Raw genomic sequence first — 20,968 nt, forward strand, 5'->3', positions numbered from 1 at the left:
GCAAGACATTGTACCTAAAGAATACAGCAAGAATACAGTGTGATTCTCAAAAGACTTATTCTTTATGAAAATCTAATCGTTTCTATATGTTTCTATATACATCTTTTTTTTTGCATACAGGGACCTGAGCACCATCCATCCCTGATCCACTGTTAGAGACCATCTCCCGTTGAACCTGTTGTTATTTCAGCCATGGCTCAGTCGGTGTTCTACACGCGATGTTTGGAAGAACTGCCCAAAATGAAAGTGACTGATGTCCACAGAATGGTAAAGGCGAGCAGTAAAGCTCCTACCTCGTTATTGGACAAGGGGTTTAGACTGTATGTGTCCAGTTATGTCTTCAACTATGAAGGTAAGTAACGTTCATCTTTCCTTTTCAATTGGTGTTGACAGAATACAATGAACACTAAGAAATTAGTCTTGGTCAATCTATGTTGTTTATCATGTCATATTTTATGTCTGACAGTTTCAAATAAAGACAAGCTGACAGGAGAAGTCAGCATCAGAGCCTGTTGTTACAGGTCACTGAAGAAGAATGAGAAGCCGCACAATTTAAGTGTATGGTGAAATCTAGGGATGGTGTGTGGTTAGGGCTCCAGGCTAACGTTTTATTTGGTTGCACTGGTGCGCCTACCTTTTTCATGTACATTACACCACAGCGAGGCGTTGTCAGCTTGTAGATCTGCTACTTTTGGCTCACGTGGTTATTGTAAACTAAAAAAATAATTTAAAAGGTTCTTATCACACAAAGATTAGGCAGTCCCCCTGTAGTAAATCTGAGGATGGACCCCCTGTTGAAGATGCACCTACACATGGACAGACCTGCTGAATGTACAGGAAGGTGCACTGGTGTGACCAAGTGAAATTTGTAGTTGCACTGGACAGATTTTTGGGTGCATGTCCTCCCCAAATGGGTGCACTCTGGAGCCCTGGTGGTGTTAGTTCTTGACTCTTGTCAACTGCCTGTGTTCCTGGCCCGTTCATGGCCTAGCTATCTGTTTATGGCCCGTTCATGGCATATTCTTCTGTTGATTGCATGTTCATTAACTTGTTTTCTGTTCAAAGCCTGTTCATGGCTGTGTTCTCTGTACATGATCTGCCTTCTCAATCATTACAATTGCTGGTAAGTATCAAAGCAGTCTTCAACAGGTAAGTTACTGCTGGGTTATCATTATCATTGATGTTTGTCTCATGTTACCTAAATGGTAAATGGTGCATTTATATAGCGCTTTTATCCAAAGCGCTTTACAATTGAATTACATTCACCCATTCACACAAACATTCATACACCGATGAAGGAGGAGACCATGGAAGGCACCAACCTGCTCACCGGGAGCAATTTGGGGTTCAGTGTCTTGCTCAAGGTTTGAAACAATCAAATTCAATGTTTCTTTTCTAATATAATTTTTCACTTGTTTCTTTTTTTTCTTTTCTTTTAATTTTCAGGTTGTCCTGAAACATTCAAAGCCAGTCATAATGACTCGGCAGCATTGTTCGTGTGTCGCTGGAAGTGCACTTTGCAACCACATTGTCGCATTACTCCTACAGTCAGCGCATTATTCTGAGACGGGTGCAAAAGTTGTCCCCCCCGTACACAGCTGCACTGAGACGGAGCAACAGTGGCATAAACCGAGAACCATGGTGAGTTCAAAATGTATATTGTTTTTTTTGTTATCATGTCATATTTTTTCATAGACCTAAGCACCCCTAAATGTACTCATAGGGGCTGAAACCTGGTCCAGTTGGCCAAATGATCATCACCAAGCCATCGAAGACAAGAACATCAGAAGGAGGAATTAGGTATGTAAATATGTACTACTGTTTTACTACTGACACGGATAAACACTGAAAAGATTATTCTTGTGATATTTAGCAATACATACCAGTTTATTAACGTCATTCAGTAAATAAAATAATCAAATAATCACCAATGTTATTACATGTTTAGTTCTTAAATATACAAAATGTGGAGTATACCCACTCTTTTAACTTGTAAACCTGTGATGTGACAATAAATCTGATTCTGATTCATCTGTGTTACAGAAGCACACTCTACAAGGCTCTTGCTGGACCTCTCCCTGACCTCGCTGTGCTCAATGTTGAAGAGGCATACCAGAACTTTGACCCCCTGTCCAGGCCATTAGTCTGCACCATGGGGATGTCTGCAGATAAACCCATGGTTGAATCACGCTTTGGACCTGTCCAGGCGGGAAGTGTTCTTTCTTACCAACAGCCCCCAATGAAAGCACGCCAGATACTGCATCACGAAGACGCTCCACCGTTCCCTCCACTCCCCCTGAATGAGTACAGACTGAGATCAGACCAGCAAGCCAGACCAGACTTTGTCTTTAGTGAACATGAAGAATTTCACATAAAGTCTCTTCAAGTCTCATTTGTAACAGCTCAGAAAATTGAGGAAGCAACAACAGAGCAGAGTGTCAGTTCGGAGTGGAAAGCACTGCGCAAGGCAAGACTGACCGCTTCCAGGTATGGCTGAAAACTATTGATTATTTAATTAACGATTACCAAAAACTTTTTTTTTTTGGAAAGCCCTTTTAATAGTTTCTCAATCAAGTGTTGCACAACAATACCAAAACTAGCTGATCTACAAGCTCATAAGGCATCGCATTGTGCCCTGTGATTATTTTAACTGTTGTACCACTTCCTCCAGGTTCCGAGAGGCGTGCCATGTACGGACGCTGACTTCAGCTAGTAATTTGGCTGAGAGAATTCTCAGGGGCACCATACAAACAGCAGACATGAGGAGGGGCCTGGACATGGAGATCGAGGCAGCAATCGAGTATGCCAAGAAAAAGAACATCAACTACTACCCGTGTGGCCTTGTCATTCACCCTGATATTCCCTGGCTTGCAGCCTCCCCTGACGGCAAGGTGTTTGACCCGTTAGAGAACCGACCTTTTGGTTTGGTAGAGTTCAAGTGTCCCAATGTACCTAGCTATGTGGACTGCAAATACCTCACCATGAAGAACGGCTCACCTGTCTTGAAAACACAGCATGCCTACTACTGGCAAGTTCAAGGCCAGCTCCTAACTTCAGGCTTGGAGTGGTGTGACTTTGTTGTGTGTGCACAAGATGACATTTCTGTTGAAAGAATCTACAGGGATCCAAAGGTGTTGTCAACAATTCTACTGAAGGGTGGCTGGTTCTATTTCTACATTTATATGCAGAGCTTTTTAGGAAGGGCATAGGTGATGGTCTAACTTGTGTTCTTTTCCAATCGACACCAAATCTCTTTTCCAAAAATAGCTGAGCTACAAGCTCACAACACGTTGCTCGATCTTACCTGATTTAGGACTGACTGTCCACACTGTCAGCTCACATTGCTGACAGTTTTTCGTTGATAACATGTGTCTCTCTCTCTGTCTGTACTTGTGGTTCTGTGTTAGTTTAACAGAAGCTACAACACAGACAGTGACAGAGAGATTAATAACACTTGCTTCCCTTTTGCCTTGTGGGTGCAGTCCCTGTATGTGTGTCTAACTGGCTGTTGTGATGTGGTTCATGGGTGCTTTTTACAGTAGCTAAACATGGAAAACATACACATCTTTACTGTGCTATCAATCAGAATAGTGATCATATAGGGACTTTCGTCTCTCTTACCATTAGAGTACTTTTTTTCTTAGACCCCCCCTGTTTTTGGCTTGCAGGTCCATGGCGCAAGCTTAGTCTGTCCTTGTACTTTGTAAATCGCACTGGAGCCTAAATTGTAAACTGAGTAAAGATCAGTTGTCAAGGCCAATCTGAAAACGAAACAGCGCTTTAAATGTTATAATATGAAAGCCCTGCATGTCACATGCCTTTAACCACTTGCAAAATAAAGGCTTATTATGAATGTATCTTTTGCCTAGCTTGTTTTTAGTTTTTTACAGATACATTGAATGTGTTTTTGTTTATCAAGATAGAATTAAATGTCATCCTTAGGTAATGTCCACACTGTTATTAAATGTGATCTTTAGGACTGACTGTCATTAAATTTGACACCAATCTCTTTGCCAAAAATAGCAGATCTGCAAGCTCGCAACTTGTTGAGCTTGTAGATCGGCTATTTTTGGAGAATGTTTCCTACAGAATATGGATGCTGTGGTTCTAGTGATTAAATGTCAAGTAAACATTTTCAATCTGTGCTAATGGAAACTCATATTCTCCCGTTTTCCTTGTGACATACTGTATCATAAGGGGAAAGATTTACATGTTAATGTATGGTCTGTGATATGACAAATGTATGGTGCAATAAAGTAATAACAATGTAATTCATGGGGTGCCGTAGATTCGAGTTATTTACAGGGATCCGCTAAACCAAATTATGAGAACTGATTTTGTTCATACAACCCTGTCTCCATATACAGATGTTCTTTCCTTCCAAATGATACTTTGACTTGACATGACATCTTTGCACTTTGACTCAGTGTGCAGCAAAGAAGGTCACCTATGACATGTGAAAGGATATGAGGAGACACATACACCTTGATTCGCAGGCTACTCATGTCACAGAATGTGTAGGTCTAGAATAGCAGACCCCCTGTACACCAATCCTCTGTGTGTGTGTGTGTGTGTGTGTGCGTGTGTGTGTGCGTGCGTGTGCGTGTGAGAAAGTAAATGTATACTTTTCACTAATATCTCCAGAAGCTCACTGTAGATGAGCACAATACCCCCAGTATAATACAAAAGTGAACTCTTATCGTATTCAGCAATTAGTCGTTGTCACAACTGATTTATTCACCACTGACAACAGAAAGAAAGTTACACTTCATTCATTGAACGCAGTTTCACACAGTTAGTGCACAAGTCAAACTAAATAGATAGATTTCAGTGACCATAACCTAGAGGTGGGCACCGACATTCTTTATCAACATCAGTTCAGTTATACTTTCCCATAGATAAGTACTTACAAACTCTTTGTGGCAACACATTTGTCTGGCCATGAGTTTTATAGGGAATATAAGTATAGAATAATATCAGTTAATCATTTCATGTTATTACTGTATTTGCTTATGGCTGGCTCTATCAGTGTAATGAGTTAAGTATTTGTATCCCTGGCTAATACAATGACAACTTCTCGATTAAAAGGAGCAAATACAATTTGAAAAAAATGTCTCATAAATTGAGTGTAAAAACATGCCAATGTGTCCTCACCACTTTAATCTGTTAAAAAGAGACATGCAACATCTTCATGTTGCCAATATTGAGTAACTATACTTTACCATGTGTGACATAATGTCACAACATGCTAATGTTCAAATAACTGCGACGGAAGCAACACTGTTATCACAAATAGCTTTCTGATAGACCAGTGGTTCTCAAAGCATCACCAAACCCAGTACTGTTTGTTTTTTTAATAAAAATGTCAACTTCCTGTTGATTTTACTATTTGAAGATCTGGATCCGGATCCGCCGATCCAGTCCGGGTTTTCTACTTGTTAAAAATGGCAAAATCAACAGGAAGTTGATTTTTATTTAAAAAAAAAACAGTACTGGGTTTGGTGATGTTCTATATTGTCTGAATCAACTTTGTTTGCGTTCGTTTTTGTCCTAAAAGAGTGACTTTGAGAGCAGTTTTACCGTACAATGTAAGTCAATGAGGAGCATATTTTGAATTATCAATTTCTAATCAATGGAGCAATTATTTTTTATTTCTTGCCCACCTTTGGAGTTACATCATGGCAAGGTAACTACACAACCCAAACCTCTACCAAAGTGGTCTTGCCCTTTAAGCTTTGTTACAGGTTTAGCTCTAAATGCTTTTTACAGGTTTAGATCTAGAAGACTGGCCCCAAAAAAAATCCTTTAGATGCCACAGTATGTATACACAGAGGGAGCAGACAGAACCTACCACCTAATCAGTCACCTTTTGTGTTACACAACATTGCTACAATAGACAATGACATCTGGCATCCGGTAAACGATCAGAGTTCAATCCCCTTGGATGATGGTCATGGGCCTAAATTGAAACTCAGGATTATGCAGTGCATGGTCATTTAATGGTGCCCATGTATAGAACACTAATAGAACACTGAAGCTATGCCTGTGCAGAATAGCTTTGTACTTGCTACAAAGCAAGCTCATAGCTTTGTGTAGCGTTGTGAGCTTGTAGATCTGCTATTTTTGTTCAGGACTGTTGTGCCCAGGCCTTTACTAAAGGTCCATATTGATAATTAGTGAGTAAGCAGGCCACAGTCCACAAAGAGTTAATGCTTCCCATCAAGGACACAGGGACATCAGACTGGAAGAGCTTGCACAGTTTAATTCGTCCAATTATTCTCTCAACATGGACTCGAAGATGTGCAATCTCCTGGGTATTTTTCACATGTTCTGCTGGCATCTGGCTCTGTTTTGAGAGGAAGGGTGGGCGATAGAGTTTACCTGGGATACAGTCCTCTATCAAAAATCCCTTGTCCGCCATCACAGCCATATCCGCCTTCAGCAGGCCTTGGAGGCCTGACTGCTTAAACAGCTCCTTATCACTGACAGAGCCAGCATACAGGTCTGAGATGAACGTCACTGATCCATGAGGCGCCATACCTATCAAGCCCTTCAGGGTGGAATGGGACTTGTAGGATGAGAACATCTCACTCTGAAGAGGCAAACTTTCTGGCTGTTGGCATCTCAGCTCTGTGCAGTCGACAATCACCTACAAAATGAAGTAACATCAGACATTATTTTTCACACAAAATGATCACCTTCTGTAATAAATAGTTGGACCAAGAAAACACGGTTATCAGGTTTTAACAATGTCTGGAGAGATACAATGGTCCTCATTCACTAAGCTGTTTACATCCATATTTTGAGTGTTAGTGGCTTTATGGTCTTAAATGGGGGCGTGAAGCAATGAAAAGGATCTTCCATTTGAACGCGCCTCTGACCTTCAGGCAAAAATGAGGAACAACTGTGATCCGTACATATCAGGGATTTACACACCCCTTTGTGAATAGCACGTTGTTTTTTTCTTAGAGAATATACACCCTTTAGTCACTTTATTTACGACCAACTTAGTGAATCAGGCCCACTGATCTTTTCAGTGAGGTGGTACTAGTACAGTTCCAAATAGATGTAGTTATTTTACAACTGAGCTTGAGAGGTTATTCATGAATGGGGAACAGCTGTTTTTGTTCTGTAATAGAGTCAAGTTATGGTGTAATCTTATTAACCACTGTAATGAATTCCTTGGGTCGAGAAAACTAAATAGGTTAATTTGCTTGTTTCTACTGTTTCCATCTTGGGGTTTAAGGTCAGAATATGTGTAAGAAATAGTTAAAAATGAACCCCATGGGACATTATTTCAGCTTTGCACCAGGCAGAATCTTAAAATCCACCCTTCAAGGATTAAGAAAGAACAGGTGGCGGGAAAAAAAATCCACCCTATGCACGTGGACCCCCCTTTCCATCTAGACTCATGCAAGTGATTATGTTTACCTGTGTGTCAGCGTATTTGCTCTGCCTGAATTCCCTTGGCAACACAGCCTGAACTTCCTCTTTAGACATCCAGATGGTCAGTGAGCCCAGCAGAAAGTACAGGTAATATGTCCACGTTGTTATGATCCGGCTGACCGTTGATGGGTGGATCCCGAAACGATCTGCCAGGTCAACTTCTGTGGACCCCAACGCAAGGTACATGAGGAGGACCAAGAATTCATCAACCGGAGGAAGAGCATGTCTCTGAAAGATAATTTACAAAACATAGACAAATATGTCTAGCAATGAAAACATTTACATTAGTTTGCCACATTGTATAAGCCTAACTTGGTCCAGGGCAGTGGCATTATTTATGTAACGAGCGAACAAGACATACATACTATACATATTCCTGCCTGTGGCTGTTCAATGCTACTAAGTAGTTATGCTAGGTAAAATGCAGGGGACAAATTTTCCCAAACACCATGTGGCTGTACTTTTAACTTCACATTGATTGATTACTTTATTGCACCATTTTGTGGTATAGCAATTCTATAGTAACAGATTTACAGCACAGTACAAAATATTAAACCAGCCATAGTAAACTTACTGAGTAAGTACATGGTAGAGTTATTTCCTCATTCCTCTGCTGGGCCCTCCGTGCTCGGGTGACTCGGATCATGTTGGCTGTGGATGGTTCGATCAGGAACCAAAATGCCATCAAGTGCTCATAGGTAGCAAATCTTGGGAGACAAATTGAGATTGTCATTGTCTATAACTATAAGCAAGGTTTTACTTTCATGTAATGACATTTACATACATTAATAATGCATATGAAATTGGTATGCTTCATGAAAGTTATTCTCACCTTGTGAAGGCTCTAATCTGTGAGTCTGAGCCTTCAAATCTATGAAGCCCAAACTTACATTTTAGTGACAAGTCCTCCACTTGTTTCCTCAGCTGACCGATTAGATCCTGCATTTCATCCCGCATCTCATCCCTCTCACTCAATGCCAGGTCAACAGCGGCAGGTTTGGGGGCTGTGCAGTAGTCGTGGTCACAAGGCACTTCCATCGCACTTGCAGTTGCATCATCGTCATCACTGTCACTGACAGTCTGATCTGGGCAGTTAGCGGGTCTTTCTCTCCTCTGCCAAACACCCACACGTTGACGGATTTGATATCCATTCCATTCGAACAACACAGGCAAGGCCCCCTTTCTAAGCCGGTGAAGTCCACCTGGAGTTTCTAGCACATTTTCTTTAATAAAGTGCCTACTACACACATAGCACCGAGGAGTGATGGTGAAGTTGTCCCTTCTGATGTTAACAAGCCACTTCGCCCTCAGTTCAGCATCATCTGGGAAACGGTGAAAACTCAATGTTGTAAATTTTGCTGATGAAGAGCAAAGAGGGACTGAACAATGCTCCGTAGAGCCGACCGCCCTCTTCATCAGTTTGACAGTGCCTTTCTTCATTTCAGCAGCTAGGCTGACTGTTAGCTGGCCGGCAAAACAAGCTGGTAGCTGTCAGTCAGTAGGAGAGACAGGGCGGCACAGTGTAGGTACAATGGGAGATGGTCTCTAACAGTGGGTCAGGGATGAATGGTGCTCAGGTCCCTGTATGCAAAAAAAAAATGTGCATATAGAAACGATTAGATTTTCATAAAGAATAAGTCTTTTGAGAATGACACATAAAGAAGGCTGTATTCTTTAGGTACAATGTCTTGCACATAGAGGTGAGGTTTGTGTATTGTAATAACAAGACTAACAATATCAACATAGGAACCTACTGTGACTTTTGGCTAATGGGGTGCTCCTTCCATTCCGACATCTCGCCACTCCGACTAGTGGCTTCCGTGTGCGGTTAGGGTTAGGGTTAGGTATAGGGTTCGTTAACATCGGAAAGGCGACATGTCGGAAAGGCGAAATGCACCCTTGGCTAATAAGATGGTCAATGCAAGAATTATTTACTTATTGATTTTTGTATTGATTCCCCCCCCCCTAACTAGCATATAAATGAAACCTTTAACAAACAATAAAATAAACCTTATTGTAGTGAACATACCTGTCACCACTGTCCAGTATCTTCTACTGTTGTCCAGTATCTTCTACTGGTGTCTGAAACTGGTATCCTTCCTGGTTGTCAGGACTCTCCTTTGCAAAGAAACAGGGAGGTTATTCATATTTTAATTCAGAAATGGCAGATCTACAAGAATCAAGATCACAACGCAATGTGACTGGTTGTGAGCTTGTAGATAATCCATTTGCAACATTTGTCATACAATCAAGTACATAGGTATTACAACTATGCACTATAACTACAATCATAATAACAATGTACAGAGTGCTTGTACAGATCAAAACAAATACACTGTGATCTATTTGGCCAAGTGTACACATATAATTTTAAAAGATCATCCATACACTTTAAATGTGTGTCTAACAACATTACCAACTTACCTGTCACCGCTGTCCTTACAGTATCTGAAACTGGTGTGTTGTCTGAACCTGGTATCCAGGCTGTCAGGACTACGCACAGAAACAGGATGGTTATTCATGTTTTATGGCAGATCTACAAGATCAAAACGCAATGTGACTGGTTGTGAACTTGTAGATAATCCAATTGCACCTATTTGTCATACAACCAAGTATAAATGTCTTAAAACTTAACTATGCAATACAACTGTAACCATAATAATAATGTAGAGATCAAAATAAATACATTGATCTAATAATTTGGCCATTGGCCAAGTGTACACATCATTTTACATCCTAGATCCTCCATACAGTTTAAATGTGTGTCTACACCATACACAGACACCATAACATGCTTGTAAACTACAGGAGACAGGCAGCTAACATAATAAGCTTAGCTTCCCAGATCAGCGTAACATGATAAAAGTTATACTGATTATCAAACGATTCCATATGGGAGCCTAACAAACGCAACAGTGACATCAATGAATTGATATGTCTCATATATCATGCTCAGATAGATAGATAGATAGATAGATAGATAGATAGATAGATAGATAGATAGATAGATAGATAGATAGATAGATAGATAGATAGATAGATAGATAGATAGAGATAGATAGATAGATACATACATACATACATACATACATACATACATACAGTCAGGGTCGGAAATATTTGGACAGTGACACAATTTTCATAATTTTGGCCCTGTACGCTACCACAATGGATTTGAAATGAAACACTCGAGATGCAATTGAAGTGCAGAATTTCAGCTTTAATTTGAGGGTATTTACAACAAAATTGAAAGAAGGGTTTAGGAATTGCAACAATTTTCAAACATAATCCCCTCATTTTAAAGGACCTTAAGTAATTGGACAAATGAATATAATCATAAACAAAATGTTCATTCTTAATACTTTGTTGAAAAGCCTTTGCAGGCGATGACTGCCTGAAGTCTAGAACCCATTGACATCACCAAACGCTGGGTTTCCTCCTTTTTGATGCTTTCCCAGGCCTTGACTGCAGCTGTCTTCAGTTGTTGTTTGTTTGCAGGTCTTTCTGCCTTAAGACGGAAGACATCAGCAGTTGATGACCGCAGGATCATTGCCATGGTAAAGAAGAACCCCTTCACAACATCTACTGAGGTGAGACAGACTCTCCAGGAAGTAGGCGTACCATTATCCAAGTCTACCATAAAGAGAAGACTTCACGAGAGCAAATACAGAGGGTTCACCACAAGGTGCAAACCTTTCATAAGCCTCAAGAATAGAAAGGCTAGATTAGAGTTTGCCAAAACACATCTAAAAATGCCAGCCCAGTTCTGGAACAGCATTCTTTGGACAGATGAAACTAAGATCAACCTGTACCAGAATGATGGGAACTGGGCTGGCTTTTTTAGATGTGTTTTGGAAAACTCTAATCTAGCCTTTCTATTCTTGAGGCTTATGAAAGGTTTGCACCTTGTGGTGAACCCTCTGTATTTGCTCTCGTGAAGTCTTCTCTTTATGGTAGACTTGGATAATGGTACGCCTACTTCCTGGAGAGTCTGTCTCACCTCAGTAGATGTTGTGAAGGGGTTCTTCTTTACCATGGCAATGATCCTGCGGTCATCAACTGCTGATGTCTTCCGTCTTAAGGCAGAAAGACCTGCAAACAAACAACAACTGAAGACAGCTGCAGTCAAGGCCTGGGAAAGCATCAAAAAGGAGGAAACCCAGCGTTTGGTGATGTCCATGGGTTCTAGACTTCAGGCAGTCATCGCCTGCAAAGGCTTTTCAACAAAGTATTAAGAATGAACATTTTGTTTATGATTATATTCATTTGTCCAATTACTTAAGGTCCTTTAAAATGAGGGGATTATGTTTGAAAATTGTTGCAATTCCTAAACCCTTCTTTCAATTTTGTTGTAAATACCCTCAAATTAAAGCTGAAATTCTGCACTTCAATTGCATCTCGAGTGTTTCATTTCAAATCCATTGTGGTAGCGTACAGGGCCAAAATTATGAAAATTGTGTCACTGTCCAAATATTTCCGACCCTGACTGTACATACATACATAGATAGATAGACAGATATATACATAGATAGATAGATAGATAGATAGATAGATAGATAGATAGATAGATAGATAGATAGATAGATAGATAGATAGATAGATAGATAGATAGATAGATAGATAGATAGACAGACAGACAGACAGACAGACAGACAGACAGACAGACAGACAGACAGACAGACAGACAGACAGACAGACAGACAGACAGACAGACAGACAGACAGATAGATAGATAGATAGATAGATAGATAGATAGATAGATAGATAGATAGATAGATATATAGACAGATAGACAGATAGATAGATAGATAGATAGATAGATAGATAGATAGATAGCAGCTAACATAATAAGCTTAGCTTCCCAGATCAGTATAACTTGATAAAAGTTATACTGATTATCAAACGATTCCATATGGGAGACTAACAAACGCAACAGTGACATCAATGAATTGATATGTCTCATATATCATGCTCAGATAGACAGACAGATAGACAGACAGACAGACAGACAGACAGACAGACAGACAGACAGACAGACAGACAGACAGACAGACAGACAGACAGACAGACAGACAGACAGACAGACAGACAGACAGACAGACAGACAGACAGACAGACAGACAGACAGACAGACAGACAGATAGATAGATAGATAGATAGATAGATAGATAGATAGATAGATAGATAGATAGACAGACAGACAGACAGACAGACAGACAGACAGACAGACAGATAGACAGATAGATAGATACATAGACAGATAGATAGATAGATATATACATAGATAGATAGATAGATAGATAGATAGATAGATAGATAGATACATAGACAGATAGATAGATAGATAGATAGATAGATAGATAGATAGATAGATAGATAGATGCATAAACAAATGAGAATATAGGAGAAGCTAATAGCTTAGATCAACAGAAAAACGTTCAGAAGCTTCCACAATATAAAACGTGGGTCTAACAGATGTCACGTTGGAATTAATAGTTAGAAGTCTCATTTTATGCCCCATCTAACAGATTAATGTATTGTATTTGGCGGAGCCATAAATGCTAATGTGGCTAACTCTTAACATGAAATATAGCTAAAAAGCATTAAAAGATCCCGATGACAAACACACTTAACAAACGTTTACTTTGCAAATAGAAGACTTGTAAAAGACTTGTTTACCTCTCTCTCTCTGTGCAAGCCTGTTCACATTCCAGCAACCTTTTCCTTTAAAATAAAGGTAAAAGACGCTTAAAAAGAAAACCGAACGGTTAATAAGTTAACCAAACAAACAAGGACTTGGGACAAAAGAGTAAATAAAATAAAAAACAAATTAAAGCACTTAAAACGGTCGCGGAACGTAACGTCATGTATTATCAGCATCACATATAAAGCATCCGGAAGTAAACCGGAAACTGAGCGGTGTGAATCCGGTAAAAGCGTAGCTCCTCCCCCCGGGTTGTGCAAATGGAGATTAGAGTAGCGCAAGCCGGGTATGGAGGTGTGTCCAGGTTATTGGACACGGAAAGAACCAGACTAGTCCCATTTGAGGGGGTTAATTAAGCTGTGGTCTGAAGCATACATCTTACTAAATATAAAAAAGAATAATTGGCTTCAAATATAATAAGGACTGCAACATATGGTAACAACCATGATTTGCCGGTAACATAAGTAACAAACAATGCTTATACATTTCACACATAAACAGTGCAATGTCTAGGAGTACACAACAGTAAACACATACCTTTGTGCATCCACGCACAGCAAAAGAATAAAAGGTATTGTCGCACACGGTAAACTTGAAGAGTGTAACAAACCCCCAGCCAGGTCAAACTATAACTGAGCAAACGCAATCAGTTACAGCTGGTATCTATAGCTTAATTAAATGAGCACCTGTGATTACAGTAAACTAGTATGAATCAATAATCAATCAGGTAAGGTCAGTGTGACCTTGAGGCAATAAAAACCATTATGATTTAATTTCAGTGTGGCCTTTCTAACACCTTGATTTATATCTCTTTAAGTGAAAACCTTATTTATTCATTGGACACCTGGATATGAAATGTAAGGGTTTTCAGTAAATGAAATGTACTTTTAGGGCAAATGGAATTGAGTTTAGGGTAACAGGGAATTAGATAGAATTAAAATACAAATGGTCTTTTATCAAAATCACAATTAAGTGCAAAAACAAAATAGAGTTGAGCCAATCAAATCAAATAGAATGACTCAACACTCAGTTACGCTTCAAATAACCAAATCTATAACACACCCTCAATATGTGTCACAAATACCACAGTGCACCGTAAATGAATAACCTAAGCCGGCATGTAATGATAACAAAACAAAACCTGCACCGTAAATGAATAACCTAATCCGGCATTTAATGCTAACAAAACAAAACACAACCTCACTTTGCAGGCCTGTTCACTGTAGTCTCCAGAAGGTGTCCTCGCTCAAGGAATGGTTACGCATTTCTTTTATAACAATTACACACAGATGTGATGCTCCGGCGACCAGTCCAAAGTCTCCAAACTTAACTCCAGTAGGATTTTAGCTGCTTGCTCGAGCAACACGCGCTATAACTCCGTCTCTATGTGGCTATCTAACTGGCTATGCTAACATAGTGGGACTGGGCCACTCTCAAATTCTGATGCAGCTAGCTAGCTGCTAAATGCTAACAAACACTCACTGTTAGCTAAATGCTAACAAACACTCAATGAAGAACGACCGTGTAACAATCCTGCTGAATGATACTGGAAATCCACAGTTCAGTCTTATAGTCTTCTCAACAATAATGTCATCACACCCGTGACTATAAGAATGTGCAACATAAAAACGTTTGTCACGTTTCTTTTTAAAACTATTTTCCATTCAGCCACGTAACATTACCACCGCCTCGAGTCTTAGCTGTGTTTCGTCACTTCCGTAACCGTCTTGATGTTCCATTCCGTTTCCTGTCGCTCACTTCCCACCACCTGATATTGGCTCTGCTTGTTATTCCACCACGGTAAATTAACATTTGAGTACCAAAACAGAGATATGAAATAAAATCCAGTAACTATAAAATAAACAGGTAAATACAATACTAAAAGTAAATGCACTACTTTCTTAGGTAGTTTCAGGTAAGTAATAAGTATACCCATTTATTTGAACAATAAACTTCACCAAAATGTTACAATATAGCAAAATCACATAACTCTCGCATATCTTTTTGGCATATTTAAATGTAACCAAACCATTTAAAACAATGACTCAAAATAACAGGGTTATATTACTGTTATATCTGGCAGCAGCAAAAGCCCTGCAGCATAGCAACTGATAATGACTTAATATGTACACTTATATAATGGCCAAGTACCTACTCAAGCCAAGATTACACTAAAGTTCAACTCTCATGGCAACATATTTGCCAGTTTTTCACTGGATATACTCTTCATTTTCATCCTTTCGTGGACAACGGATTCATTCCTTGAATATCCACAAAATCTACACCTGATGGAGACAGAAAAGGGTAATCCACGGGAAATGAAAAACGAAAAACACTCGGACTTCTACCTACTCGACGACACTACAGAATCAAAACATCTGGGGTTTGCGGCTGGAGCTCTCCATATGCTCCTAGGCATGGACTCGACTAGAAAGTACGCGCCCCCGACAGGACGCATGGACCGAAGATTTTTAATCATCCTTTTTCTTCTCCTGTCGGGTGATATCCACGTTAATCCAGGCCCAGTTACCACCAGGCAAACTTCTGCCCGTCTGGCGAGAGAGGCAAACTTGGCCAACGAAGCTAGCGCTGCTAACGTTGCTATCGTTGCCAGCGACAACGTCGCACAACAACAGCAACTCCACGCCGCTAGCTCCCGGTCCCAACAAGCCAACGCACCCTCGGACCACTACGACACCGCAGCCGTACTCGACGCACCACGACGCGCGACGGAGAGACGCTGCACAACGGAAGAAACCTATCCACGGACACATCTGGCGTTTCCAGGCGGCACACGGACCAGGATGGACCCCCGTGGACACAGACGAAGGCCCCCCTCAACCCCCCATCCCCCCATCCCCCAAGCCCCACAGCTGGTTGCTTACCAACAAGAACCAGACGATGCCCAACCCCCCACCCCCCCCCAACCCCCACAGATGGCCGCGTACAGCGAAACAGAGGCTTTGATGGACGCTAACACCTCAACACCCCCCTCCCCCCCCGACACTGCTCCTCTCTGTGGACTCTCAGTGGACAGACATCTTTTCATTGAACAAATGAAAAAATCGTTTGGCGTTGGCTTGCACATGATACACCTCAATGTGAATTCCCTTGTAGGAGACAAGCTAACACAAATCAAGCAGATGTTTTATGATGGTAAGGTTGACATTTTAACTTTCTCTGAAACGAAACTTGATCATACGATAGATGATACTGATATTGAGATTGAAAACTACAAACTTTTCAGAAAAGATAGGAACAGAAACGGGGGCGGCGTATGCATGTATGTACATAAAGACAATGTCTGCATCCTTCGCGAAGACCTGAATGATGCAGACATTGAAGCTGTGTGGGTCGAGATCATTTTTGAAAATGCTAAACCTGTGCTAGTCGGTACCATATACAGACCTCCTAACCAGGCTGATTTCTATGATAGACTTGATGAATGTTTAGCTAAAGTGGACAATGAGGAGACAGTACTTCTTGGTGACTTTAACACTGACATGCTCCGTAAGGAAGCGTCAGTGTTTAAGTCATTCAGGGGGTTTTGTAATCGGCACTCACTCCACCAGCTGATCACTCAGCCCACAAGGCTGTGTGTTTCCACTCAAACTATCATAGATCTCATTCTAACAACGGACAAGGACAAAATCCTCAATAGTGGTGTTTCTACCTGTGGCATATCTGATCATAACATGATCTTCTGCACCAGAAAGAAACGTAAACCTAAGACCGGTTACCACCAAACAGTCACGATCAGAGACCTCAAAAACTACAAGAGTGAGGACTTAGATCACAGACTGGAGGAACAGGATTGGTCCGACGTACTAAACAGCACACAGGTAGACGAATCTTGGCTTGGTTTCAAAACCAAATTCATTCAAAATTTGGACAGTGTGGCTCCCATGAAAACCATCAGGGTCAAAACCCGCTCGGTTCCATGGATGAATTCGGATATCCTTGCTACCATGAAAGTCAGAGACAAAAAGTGTTCTGACTATCATAAAAGTAGGATCAAACTTGCCAAAAGCTTCAATAAAGGTCTCGAATCCCACGTAGCGAAACTCAAAAAAGAGAAAAACATGCTAAGAAACAAGGTTAATGGCATGCTGTTGTTAGCAGAAAAAAGCTACCTCGATGGCAAAATTGAGGAAAATCAAAACAAACCACGTGAGCTCTGGAAGCTATTCAACAACCTACTAGGCTGCAGCAAGAAATTGAAAACCAGGTTTACAAACATAAACCTCAAGATGAATGACACTCTCATTTCATCCAAACGGGAAGTGAGTAAAATCCTCAACATATTCTTCACGACCGTGGCCTCAGAGTTAGTTGAAAAACTACCCCCTCACTCTGGGAGTCATGGTGGAGAGTATGTTGATTCATTTTACGATAAACAGGGTGTACGCAAAGATGATTTTAAACTCTCCCCTGTGTCAACAGATGAGGTGTTTAAAAAATTGAGTGCACTCCAACAACACAGAGCCACAGGTCCCGACAACATCCCCGCTAAATTTCTAAAAGACTCAGCCGCCTCCATTGCCCCAATCATTACCCACATAATAAACCTCTCCATCATACAGGGACGGGTCCCTAACGACTTCAAAAAAGCAAGAGTGACCCCTCTGTACAAAAAAGGAAACCAATTAGACCCTGGCAACTACCGCCCTATTTCTATTCTTAGCTCCATCTCGAAAGTCATGGAAAAAATAGTCTATGAACAGGTTGATAAGTACCTTGCCGAAAAAAATCTAATTTACGAATTCCAATCTGGTTTCAGAACAAACCACTCCACTGACACATGCCTTCTCTATTTGAACGACTCTATCAAACAAGATGTCGACAAGGGCAAATATTGCGGCATGGTCATGCTGGACCTCCAGAAGGCTTTTGACACCGTTAATCACCCAATTATGATCAATAAGCTCAAAGCAATAGGCTTTGATGACACGTCGGTGAACTGGATGAGATCCTACCTGGAAGGGAGGGAGCAAGTGGTGGAAGTAAACGGCACCCAGTCCCCTCCCCTCCCAGTGACGTGTGGTGTTCCTCAAGGAAGCATACTAGGACCACTACTGTTCCTGATATATGTGAATGATATGTCCTCAGCTTGCGACTGCAAACTGTTCCTGTTCGCAGATGACTCGGCTCTGCTGGTCTCGGACAGGGACAGGCTGCAGGTTGAGAAAACTCTCAGCACTGAACTCAACAAGATCTGCATCTGGCTCTCCGACAACAAACTCTCATTACACCTGGGTAAAACTGAATCCATCCTCTTTGGGTCCAACCCTAACCTTAGAAAGGCTGAGAGTTTCACGATCAAAGTGGGTGAAAATGTTATCACAAGAAAGGAGGAAATTACCTACCTGGGTTCCATCTTGGAGGCAAACCTCTCAGGTGACAAAAACGCTGAAAAGACGATCAAAAAGGTCCACAAAATAACACGGAGGATGTGGAGGCTTGTTCGTAAAGTCAGTAAGAATACTCTGAAGATTCTTGTAGGGGCCCTCATACAAGGTCATTATGATTATGCATGCACTTCGTGGTATCACAACACCTCCAAGGCCCTAAAAACAAGGCTCCAAACATCCCAAAACAAACTTGTAAGGCTACTTCTTGGCCTCAATTACAAAGCCCATCTAACCCATGCCCATTTTGCTAGGCTTGGATGGCTTAGGGTTGAGGACAGAGTACAGCAACTTGCTATGGGCCTGGTCTTTAAGATACACCACAACATTGGGATCCCCCTGTATTTGTCAAAATACTTCCAAAATGTTAATCAAGTCCATGATCATAACACCAGAGGCAGCTCCACAAACCATGTTCAACCCAGATTTGGCACAACAAAGGGAATGAACTCTTTCTCATGCTATTCATCTAAAATGTGGAATGCCCTACCAAAAGGAGTAAAGGAGTGTAAAACCCTACTTACTTTCAAAAATGCCCTAAAGATACACCTTCAGGAGGCTGCAATTCAAAAATGGCCCCTGTCCAAGTCCTAACCTACCCCATGTCCTAACCTAACCTACCCCCCCCCCCCCCTCTCTTTCTTTTTTGTACATATTTTTCACCCTTCATACTTCATACCAGTAACCTGTAAACTGATTGTATGACATTCTGTATAGTAGTGTGTATATCTGTCTGTCTCTTATATGTCAACATGATTTGTGTGCATGGGGATCTCATCTTAAACAAGCTACGTGCTTAACTGAGCTATCCAGTTTAGTAGACCTTGTATTGCGAATTTGTACTTCCATGTACTGTTATGTACTGCCATGTACTGTTCTCATGTCTTACTAAATAAAGTACATCAATCAATCAATCAATTAGGAGCACATCGACTTCCATATCAAATCACCTAATTGGTGTTCCATAAACTCAAGACATCAAAACCCTTTATTACACGTGTTGTTGCTCATATTTACCTGCCTATGAGGGTTTCTCTCCCCCGCCAAATGTGTTTCATGATGTTTAAAATTGGATTCAAACTGGAGCTAGTTCAGCTGTTCACTTTGATAGTTAAGACATTACAATCCACGTGCATTGCAACATTAACGGAGGAGGAGGCCTTTGAGAGGAAGAGGGCCAAGTACGAGGAGCTGGCAGGCGAATGCCGAAGCAGGGGATGGAGGACCCGATGTAACCCCATCGAGGTCGGATGCAGAGGATTCGTCGGCCAGTCTCATCAGGGCACTCAAGATGCTGGGAGTGAAGGGACTGCACAACAGAAAATCCATCAAAAACATCACCGACGCGGCAGAAAAGGCGGCAAGATGGCTGTGGATCAAGCGGGGAGATCCGTGGACCACACAAGCTACTTAGACACAAGTCGGGGCCTGATCACCCCCGGCTGGGTCGCCTGGGCGAGGGTGTATGATGTTGCGAGACCCGAAACACCCAGTGAACCCAGGATACATCACTGAGGATGTGTCTAAGTTGCACCAAAACTGTTTATTAAAACCAATTAACCCCAAAAAAAACACCACAAGATTACCCAAATAAGCAACTATTTATTTCAAAGAAACTTTAAGCAGACATGGCAACACTGATGGACAGGAAAACAAAGATGATTAATTTATATGAAACCCGTTGATATGGGGCTCCCCACCTCCCTAGGAATAAAGTCACAGTCTCCGTGAAGCAGCAATGAGGTCTAGGACAGCTTCTTGGAAAGGCCCAGGCTCTCTGTTGACTGCCCTATCAAATAAATGCCCCATGTCTGCGTATTTGCTGCTGAAGAGCACTTCTGCATTGTGCTGCTCCTCCAGTGTCCAGTGCTCCAGTGTTTGGGGCGTGCGTGGGGTGGGTATTTGGGGCGTGCGTGGGGTGGGTATTTGGGGCGTGCGTGGGGTGGGTATTTGGGGCGTGGGGTGGGTATTTGGGGCGTGCGTGGGGTGGGTATTTGGGGCGTGCGTGGGGTGGGTATTTGGGGCGTGCGTGGGGTGGGTATTTGGGGCGTGCGTGGGGTGGGTATTTGGGGCGTGCGTGGGGTGGGTATTTGGGGCGTGGGGTGGGTATTTGGGGCGTGCGTGGGGTGGGTATTTGGGGCGTGCGTGGGGTGGGTATTTGGGGCGTGCGTGGGGTGGGTATTTGGGGCGTGGGGTGGGTATTTGGGGCGTGCGTGGGGTGGGTATTTGGGGCGTGCGTGGGGTGGGTATTTGGGGCGTGCGTGGGGTGGGTATTTGGGGCGTGCGTGGGGTGGGTATTTGGGGCGTGGGGTGGGTATTTGGGGCGTGCGTGGGGTGGGTATTTGGGGCGTGCGTGGGGTGGGTATTTGGGGCGTGCGTGGGGTGGGTATTTGGGGCGTGGGGTGGGTAT

General features: G+C 41.8%; 2 protein-coding genes across 2 annotated transcripts in view; one reads left to right on the plus strand and one right to left on the minus strand.

Moving 5' to 3' along the window:
• LOC311042371 (uncharacterized protein) overlaps positions 1–4,169 on the plus strand; it is a 6,707-nt gene extending 2,538 nt beyond the window's left edge. The window contains exons 4-7 of the mRNA XM_084053067.1: positions 121–1,641; positions 1,724–1,800; positions 2,044–2,487; positions 2,672–4,169. Of these exons, the coding sequence (XP_083909193.1) occupies positions 1,477–1,641; positions 1,724–1,800; positions 2,044–2,487; positions 2,672–3,209 (1,224 nt within the window). The 5' untranslated portion in view covers positions 121–1,476 and the 3' untranslated portion in view covers positions 3,210–4,169. The remainder of the gene's footprint in view (positions 1–120; positions 1,642–1,723; positions 1,801–2,043; positions 2,488–2,671) is intronic.
• Positions 4,170–4,423: 254 nt separating this feature from the next.
• Positions 4,424–8,797, minus strand: LOC311041710 (uncharacterized protein; the record flags this gene model as incomplete). Its single annotated transcript, XM_084052189.1, has 5 exons — positions 8,279–8,797; positions 8,021–8,153; positions 7,432–7,674; positions 6,326–6,649; positions 4,424–4,447 (listed from the first exon to the last, which is right to left on the minus strand). The coding sequence occupies exons 1-5, from the start codon at positions 8,482–8,484 to the stop codon at positions 4,424–4,426; spliced, it is 930 nt and encodes a 309-aa protein (XP_083908315.1). The 5' UTR covers positions 8,485–8,797.
• Positions 8,798–20,968: the final 12,171 nt, after the last annotated feature.

Source organism: Gymnoscopelus microlampas (assembly GCF_963454915.1).
Source record: "Gymnoscopelus microlampas genome assembly, chromosome: 3".
NCBI lineage: Eukaryota > Metazoa > Chordata > Actinopteri > Myctophiformes > Myctophidae > Gymnoscopelus > Gymnoscopelus microlampas.